General features: G+C 33.0%; 1 protein-coding gene across 5 annotated transcripts in view; it reads right to left on the bottom strand.

The window, feature by feature from the left end:
• The window catches only part of LOC125679385 (procollagen galactosyltransferase 1-like), a 21,902-nt gene extending 12,311 nt beyond the window's left edge, over nucleotides 1-9,591 (bottom strand). For 2 of the 5 annotated variants that reach the window (XR_007371803.2, XM_048918581.2), the window contains exons 1-7: nucleotides 9,260-9,591; nucleotides 3,172-3,284; nucleotides 2,281-2,396; nucleotides 2,094-2,158; nucleotides 1,605-1,680; nucleotides 1,288-1,489; nucleotides 4-123 (exon numbers count right to left, since the gene is read on the bottom strand). Coding sequence is in view for 3 of the 5 variants with exons in the window: in XM_048918581.2 (XP_048774538.1) it covers nucleotides 4-123; nucleotides 1,288-1,489; nucleotides 1,605-1,680; nucleotides 2,094-2,158; nucleotides 2,281-2,396; nucleotides 3,172-3,284; nucleotides 9,260-9,498 (931 nt within the window). In the remaining 2 variants the exon portion in view is untranslated. The remainder of the gene's footprint in view (nucleotides 1-3; nucleotides 124-1,287; nucleotides 1,490-1,604; nucleotides 1,681-2,093; nucleotides 2,159-2,280; nucleotides 2,397-3,171; nucleotides 3,285-9,259) is intronic. The other 3 variants (XR_008800118.1, XM_048918582.2, XM_056154789.1) reach the window with 2 other exon arrangements.

Below are 9,591 nucleotides of genomic sequence, written 5' to 3'. Positions count from 1 at the left end.
TACCTATTGCCTCCAGTCTGACAAAGTCAAAATGCTGGCCCTCTTGTTCCAAAGTATTGTGTTTCTCCAAGGGAACCATAACAATTCCAAAGTACTCTGAATTCATAATGTGCATCACCATTCCTGCAAAACAAGTAAATCATTTAAGAGTCTAGACACATAGGACATGTTCCCTATATAGATGTCAAACATTAAACATTCCTGTCAATATCTGGGACAACACAATCATAATCTAACTGTTCATTGATTACTACTTTGAGCAATTAGTGTTTGTGTGCACAGCTGTACATTTAATGCCCTTGTAAGTAGGGTTAATTGAAAACGATCATTTTACGATTGATGAATATTAAGCCAGTTGGATAAACATTAATTGCGATACATTTTCTGGGTTCTTGGCCATTTCTATATGTAGAGACATGATAATATTTAGTTTATACACAGAAGTACAGTATCTTTGATAATTACAATACTCTGTATAAACATGTAATACAGATTCTATGTAGCTATATACATAACTTACAGAATTACTTTTTTGATCAGCACTCATAATTAGCTTTGTAAATCATCTTGGTAGGAAGTTTTTTCTTTTAATTCTTTTCAGATAAAAGTGTGACAATGAAGATAACAAAAAAGAAAGATCTATAGTCTCTGTGAGTGTGAGACATTATGGTATTCTCCTAGTGACAGCTATTTTTAAGTAGGTCAAGGTTATAATATATGTACGAGTTCATGGAACCTTTGGTTATAGTTGAAAGTCTTAAATTCACTGAGTATGCATGAGTTTTTCATTGTAATTTGCAGGCAGTTTTTTGGGCAAAAGTGGATACTATGTTCTTCCATATTATAGGAACAAGAAAAAAATTTATCTTGCCAAGATGACAATTACAAAGCCCAAGAACAGAGATCCTGCACCACAACTCGAACAGAAACAAAAATAACAGGGATGGCATCTGAATAAAATGGAATTGTCTATTCTAAAAAAAAATTATGACACAAATTATTTTCCCAAGAATGTTCCACTTATCATCATGACATGTACATTTTATATGACTTGTGTACATATATCCTCTAGTAATATTACAATAATTCATGACAATGATTGCTCTTGTTCACTACAACATAAGCAAACGTTCCTTCCTGAGATATTCAAATTACAGCTCACTACTACATGTAAGAGATTTACATTAAATCTACCTCACTATCTATAGGATAAGCTCACATTCATGTCATTGACTTATTATACCAAAAGTGTTCTGTCAAATACCAATATTATCCTCTGTCACCTACCTGCATCTCTAACATTGCGAGCAAAGATGATGATGTCATCATGGGGGCCACTATATCCTGGAGGTTTGCTGTAGGTCAATTTCTCTGACACCAGGAGGTGCATGTCTATTAAAAGGGCACTGTGTACCATTGGAACTTCAAATATACCCTTCACTTTCCTCTCCAGAATATCAAAATAGCTAGGTACTCGTTTGTAATATCCCTGTAAATCAGAACACATGTATAGAAAGTTGAATGTGATGTTTTGTTTTCAACATGAATAGGCATGAATTTTCACACGCATATTACTTATCAACCAAAGAAAATAAGATGCCTACTGTCTCATCCATTCCTCCCCAGAAATTTGAATAAGTTTCTCCAATACTGGCATTCAACATGGGAGCAACGATAGGTCTAAAAATATATATATATACATATACTGTTGTGAAGCAAACAAATCTGTGAGCGTTTCATCATATAACTTTAATATTAAAGTATGAATTCATTTAAAGTCAACTAGACAACTGCAAAAAATATCAAAAAGTGTAAGGGCTCTGTGTTGAGATGTAAAGTACTAGTTTAAAACTTTTACTGACTGGTTTTTAGTTAACAGACTTGCACATCATATCTATTTACTTATATATGTGATTTGTACTTCATGTAACAAAACTGAAGTGGAAGATGAATGCATTTTTATTTTGATATGTGCTGCTTATTTAAGTGTGCATAAACTTTTTTATACCATATCATTATAACATGTTATAATAAGCATTTATTTCTTGTTTTGTAATAATTTGCTGGTTTTTTTTTTTTTTTTTACTACTTACTGCTTCGCATCTATAAGAAGTGCAAGTGTGTTTGGATTTTCTAGTACAATATCAGCATCAAGCATCTGAAACAAAAGATTTTTAAAACTTGGTCACAAATACAAATACAAAAATTATTTTGAAATTTCAATAAAATTGATATACGCTTAAGAACCTGCACCATTTACATGACATTTTGTTATCTTACAAACAGATAGTCAGCCCAGGCTTTTCTGGTAGCCTGTACGGCTTCTTCTCTAAGGGTGATAACTCTGTCAAATCTCTCATCTGACCAGTCCAATGGTCCCTCAGCATCTTCATATTCTAAAACAAAAAACATCCATAAATACATCAGCACAATTAACTAAATATGGCAGACTAGCTTTCCAATTAATATCAGATTAAATGTGCACGATATAAAAGTTTCAATATCTAAGGTCACCAGAATATGACCTTTTAGATCAAAATTTAAAATGTTAGTGGCTCTTCCTTTGAATAAACTTATGCTCATAGGATATCCAAAATTTTGGATGCAACAAATGAAGTAGGATTTTATTTATGTGAGATTTCCTATTATTTGATCAAACAACAATGTAAATTGGTCATTAATACATAAAATGCACCAATAAAAAAGACATTTTTGAAAAATTTAAATTTTTGGGTAATTAATGTTTCTCCATTGAATTTTTAAATAAAGGTTTGTGAATATTGCAAAAATAAAGATGGTTTCATAGAAAATTTTTGAGGTAAACATGGGATTTAGTATTATTTAAAAATTGTTTAACAAATTCTATAACAAATTTTTGGGGGGTTCCTATATCCATAAGTCCTTCATCCAAGAATGATTGTGCCGAATTCATTTGAAATATTGGCCCAGCAGTTTCTAAGAGGAAGAATATCTATTTGAAAAGTTAGCAATGATGACACAAACAGCAGACAAATTTTTATTAGAAAACCTCATTTGAGCCTTCAGCTTAGGTGAGCTAAAAAAGAATTTGTTACAAAGTATTCAAACCATGTCTGGATTATACACTATTGATACCTATTATTCATAAAACAAGGTCCATGATAAATGAAGAAACATATTTCACTTTCTTACTTTTTGCACTTTCATCAATCACCATATCCACATGGTGGTATACATCTCTATTAGCTTCGGTCCATTTCCTGAGTATCGAAGCTGTATCATCTTCATTGTGGTCACTTCTGATCCTGGGTGTCATTAAAAATTAAAATAATTAACCTACATACAAGTAACATTGTTTCTCAAAAGCTTATCTATCTTTGGAATAACAAGTGAAAGAAAGGATTTAATTCGGTATTCATGTTGTTAAGAAATAATTTTCTACAATTGTCTTGTAGCTGAAAATGTTTACTGTTGTTGATTTTATTTATATCATTAAATATGTTATTTATTACGGACCATCCAAACAATGATTCAGATGATAATGTGCCATGAGGTATTCTGTGGAGAGGCCCATACACCTTTTAAAACAGCCACCTGACTAACCTTATATTAGAAGTATTGCATGTTGATGATGCACTGAGTGCATGCCCCTTAGGTTTTTTTGTGATCAAAAGTGCCATCATTTCTTCTAATGTTTTTCCTTTGCATACTTTTGGCCTGGACAAATATACCAGTATCTAACTTTTTAATTGATGACCTTGATAATGGCCAAATGACCAATGTTCTGTGTCACAACATTTCCGGTTCATAAACAACTTTTGTGTCTAATGAACTTCAAATGCCTCTTCTTTATAAAGTTTTGGCCTAAAACAAATATTTTTAAAAACAATAACCAGTTACAGTGTATCTTGACCTTAGACATTTAACGATCCATAGTCATGACACATTTTTTGGTCATATTCAACCTTTAAGCCTATTACTTTCCATCAAAAAATTATGGTTCTGAAAAATAATTCTATATTATTTCTTAACTGAGATCTTAACTTGGACTAAATGACCTTGCTTTAGGTCAACTGTCTTATCAAAGACAAATTTTGTGTTTAGTAAGAATTTCTAATATTCTGAATTCTTTTTATTTCTAGTTACCAAATGACCTTGATATAGATAACGACATTGTCTGATCATAAGCAACTCTTTATAAAGGAAGTTGAGGCTCAGTCACACAGTAGGATGAAAAATAATATTACTTCATACCATCTGTCTTATCTAGCTTTTAGATATCACTAAGGATTAAGAGATATAATGAGATAAAATGGTATTTCCTGACTGATGACCACAGGCACTTGTTTCATATGTGAGTCCCCCCTCCTTAATAATACCACGTGGTATTATTAAGGAGGGGGGACTCATGTATGAAACAAGTGCCTGTGTTGATGACTGAAATGTCTATGCCAGGGTTTTAATAAAGACTTATAACGGAGCAACATAAATCATATCAAATCAATACAAGAATACTAGATTTTATGGGCTTGTAAATACTTTCTAACATATTTCATATATTAATTAATATCAGTTAATCAATATTTGGAAATTCATTTTTATATCTAAGAATAAGATTTTTCCATAAAGTTATTCAATAAAAATCAACTGATCATTCTTGTAATGACTGATTCATTCACATAAAAAGCAACCATTTTAACATGGCAATAATAGCTAAGTATTCCATTGCACACAGAACATGAAAGTTTTAACAGCATCATTTTTTTAAACAATAAATTTACAGTACTAAGTTTTTAAGTGACAACTTTCAAATCAACAACAACAAAAATAGATAAATAAATAATTTTAAAAATTATGAAATGCAATGGAATTTCTGAACCTACTAATAACTATTGCAAAATATTTGTTTTGACTGGGTGTGTGTGTTTTGTTTGGGATTTTTTAGGGGGAGGGGGGCTGTGGATATTTTCTTACTTTTTGTTGTTGTTGTGATATGGAAATACTTATGATTTCAAATCTTCTATGAACAAGAGAAACTGAACTAGAACATAAAATATCAGCTCTTCAACTAGGAAATCCAGTCCTTGTGAATATTTATATGTATTGCTCAAACTAGGCCTACCAAGTTTTACAAAAATAAATGTCTATGTGGCGTCGGTGACCTAGTGGTTAAGCTGTCAGACTCTCGACCGAAAGGTCGTGGGTTCGAGTCCTGGCCGTGGTAGGGCCGACGTTGTGTCCTTGGGAAAGGCACTTTACATGAATTTCCTCACTCCACTTAAGTGTAAAAGGGGTACCTGGCTATAGACAGTGAAAGATATTGTTAGGATTCTAGTGCTCTAGTGCCTGTAATGGCAGCTTGCACTGTATGCTTCCCAGGAAGCTGAGAAAGTTCTAGATTGATATAAGGTCTGCCGGGGTAATAATGTACTGTAAAGCGCTTTGAGCAGCATACGCTGGAAAAACGCTACATAAAAACCAATCATTATCATTACTATACATAAGATAATAAACCACTGCTCAAAAGTACAAAGTTCATGCTACAAATGTACATGATCAGATATTGTAAACTACCACCGATTTGTTAATAGGTACTGTTAGTAGTGGAGAAATTAAAGGGACAAGTCATCCTTTTCAATACATGTTTTATCCATGTTTCTTACGGTATATTATTTGATTATAAAAAGGGTCAACTTGATATATAGAAAATATAGAGTAGATGTGTCCATTATTGGACTTTCAGGAATCTTCAGACATTTTTTATTATTGCTCATAGTTTTTATGAATAAAATATACTGTTATCTGCAACGCGTTCCGTATACATTTTAGGGTAATAAAATCCCGAGTATATATTACGACACCAAAATATACATCGGGTCCGTATTCTCTATAAGAGATTAAACTGAGAAGAAAATTTTTCTATGAATATCAAAGAAATTGCATAGAATATAGAGAGATTTATGAACAATATCGTATGCTTCATGCGGCTTATTCCGTTTTACCATTTCTCTTTGAATTCATTTGTTTCTCTTTCATATATACATGTCTACATGTATATCAACATTTTAACAAAACATGTGCCCTAATTATCATAGATATTATTTACGAAATTAAAATATCACCATCATGCTATTATAGCATCTAACATCAAGACTTCTCCTTTAAGTACATTTTATATTGATTCTTAAACGGGGAAGTAAGAATCGTCATCTATATGCTCCTGTTATTTGCAACACTCTACGAGAATATCGAGGATTTTACTGTGGCGCGTTACATGCAACGCACGAGTTATACAGAAGGGCTTTCTTCCATCCAATAAACTTATTTAGCTTGATTCCCCCAAAAGAAACCAAGACCCGTTTTCTCTGATATGGTACCCCCCACGAAAATCCTCCTCCCATGGAAACTTCCCATTTATGTACATTTTATATTGATTTCTAACTGAGGAAATAAGAATCGTCAACCTATATATACTCCTGTTATTTGCAACGCTCTACGAGAAAATTGGTCATTTTACTGTGGAGCGTTGCCTGCGACGCGCAAGTTATAGAGATGGGCCTTATTCCGTCTAATAAACTTATTTAGGTTGATCCCCCAAAAAGAAACCAAGCCCCATTTTCTCTGATATGGTACCCCCCAAGAAAACCCTCTTCCCGGGGAAACTTCCCCTTTATGTACATTTTAGATTGATTCCTAACTGAGAAAATAAGAATCGTCACCCTACATATACTCCTGTTATTTGCAACGCTCTACGAGAAAATCAGGGATTTTACTGTGGCACGTTGCATGCAAAGCGTGAGTTATAGAGATGGGCCTTATTCCGTCTAATAAACTTATTTAGCTTGATTCCCCAAAAAGAAACCAAGCCCCATTTTCTCTGATATGGTACCCCCCAAGAAAACCCTCTTCCCGGGGAAACTTCCCCTTTATGTACATTTTAGATTGATTCCTAACCGAGAAAATAAGAATCGCCAACCTATATATATACTCCTGTTATTTGCAACGCTCTACGAGAAAATCTGGGATTTTACTGTGGAGCGTTGCCTGCAACGTCTTGATGTTAGATGCTATAATAGCATGATGGTGATATTTTAATTTCGTAAATAATATTGATAATAGTTAGGGTACATGTTTTGTAAAAATGTTGATATAGACATGTACATATGAAAGAGAAACAAATGAATTCAAAGAGAAATGGTATAACGGAATAAGCCGCATGAAGCATACGATATTGTTCATAAATCTCTCTATATTTTATGCAATTTCCGGTATTATGTTATTTGATTCGCGATAAAGTGTAAGAGTTATTTTTCCTTTAGTAAGAGTTATTTGCTCTTTAAATTTGGTTTATTCCTTTAAATTACTTTAGGAACATGCAAATTTTCAAACATTTGCATATGGCACAGGTGAAAGAAGTATAAATTAAAACAACCTTATGGATGGCGGTGGGGGATGGTGGAGTATCCGTCTGTTAACCCGATGTATATTTTGGTATCGTAATGTACTCGGGATTTTAGTACCCCAAAACGTATATGCAACGCGTTGCAGATAACAGTATATAGCCAAAATATTTCTTGTTTCCTTTTGCTATGTTCGTATTACTCTATCCTTGGTTTCAAACAAAGACAAACATTGTACTTGGTTGAGATTCACATTTGTTGTTTTCCTACTTTCTCTTTGGTTGCTTGATGAAAACAGGAAATCTAGACAAATTTATGAAGTACGTTGATCTACCATCGCCCAAATCAAAAGATAACAGATCTATATGAATTAAATCAGTCATAAATGTAAAAATGTGTTTATAAATGTTATTTTGATAGAGAATTATATCTAAAATTAAAGAAAAATAATGTCCGATAAACCCTAACCTACAATTTGTATATGTCATTGAAGGTCGGGTTATTCCAGACAGTTTTGATATCTATAAATTTATTTAAGGGCTGGTTGTGTTTTACCGGGTTTTTTTTGTATTTATGATTACCCGGTATTATCAGTATTTTATAGATTGTTATTATATTTGAATGTTTCAATAGATAGATACATACAATGTATATTTATTGATTTGTAATACATGTATATTAATTCAGATCTATACCTACGGTTGTAAAAATAGAAACGGGGGAAAAAAACCCATGTGATTCCATTTCATTAACAGCTAGGGTATAGGGGGTTTGAAAAGGTTTATAATAGCACTATATCATTTCAAGACATTTTAAAATTAACTCATTTTCATTTTGAAAACTATTTTTTAAGTAATACATGATGCCCAAATGTCGTGTCCGAAATATGCCGAATCTGGTGGACGATATAACCCGCACTCTGTCTGATGTCAGTCATAGCAGTTTGTTGCATTTTGTATACGATAACTGGTTAAACTACAAGGTGTAACAAATAAAAAAAAACACATGAAAGCACTACTGAGTCTAGTAGGTAATTGACAAAATCCAGGTTATCGAATGACTGTAAACAACAAAAATTGTCTGAGGGTGTCTGATAATAGAGGGTGGAGCTCTCCCTATAGGTAACACGTATATACATGTTTGAAAGGAAAATGTAGAAAACTAATGAAAAATTAAACCATACCTATGGAATTTGAAAATTTTGGTCCCAATGGCGTCGATTCAAATATTAGTACGTGAAAATGTATTTCTCCATTTTGAATCTCGTCATCTCGACTACCCTAGTTCAAATCGTTCCGAGATGTTACATGAAATCCGTAAAAGCATGTAAATCTTATATATAATCACTTCTCAATTAACACGATTGGGCCATGTCTCCTATTTTTGTAAATTTGCTAAATACTGACGCTAAATATGACGTCACAATGCACTGTTTACATCAATTGCATTATATTTCCCGCGTTCAATATATAGGCGGATCAAATGTCCAAAATTAGGATGCTTTGATAAAGCCCTGTCCTCGTGCTAACTTTCAGGTTGTTTTTGGTCCTGTCTAATGACAATACTTTCTGCTTCGCCCTCAAACACGGTCACGCCATATTACATATTAGACGCATTTACTCTATAGATCTAGATTCCTGAAACCAGACGTTCCAATCTCCAGTAAATTCACATCCATTCTGTGAATTACATACCAAAGCAGATGGTAGTCCAAATGCATATATGGTAAAAATACACCAACAAAAAATGAAAGCCAAACTTTAAAATAAAAATAGAAAATGAAATGAGAAAAAAAAACTTTACATGTTTAGTTTAATGAAGAGTTCACATAATGTTTACCTTTGATGTACACTGACTAATCAAATCAGAAACTGGCTTACCAAATGCTCACTCTCTTCTTTGGATAGTTCAGTTTTTCCAAGTGTCCGAAGAACCAAGGTAAAACATAAGCTTTGTTTCTAACCAAAAGCGCTATCATTACAGTCGGTTCTGCATATTTATAGTCATTTTCTACAGCGGCTTTGAAGTTTGGTTCTTCTGGGTACACAGAATGACCCAAATCACCTAAAAATATCAAATAAAACCAAGAAATAACCAGACACGTCAACCAGCTTCCCATCTCCAGCAGCTTCTTCTAGTGAAATATGATCTTTTTCCTCTATCCTTTTCATACTCTTGCAATAAACGTTCCAGTGACTAATTGTGAAGTGTT

The sequence above is a fragment of the Ostrea edulis genome, chromosome 2 (assembly GCF_947568905.1).
Source record: "Ostrea edulis chromosome 2, xbOstEdul1.1, whole genome shotgun sequence".
NCBI classification, from domain to species: Eukaryota; Metazoa; Mollusca; class Bivalvia; order Ostreida; family Ostreidae; genus Ostrea; species Ostrea edulis.
The sequence above is the reverse complement of the archived record's forward strand: the minus strand, read 5'-3'. Positions and strand labels throughout refer to the sequence as shown.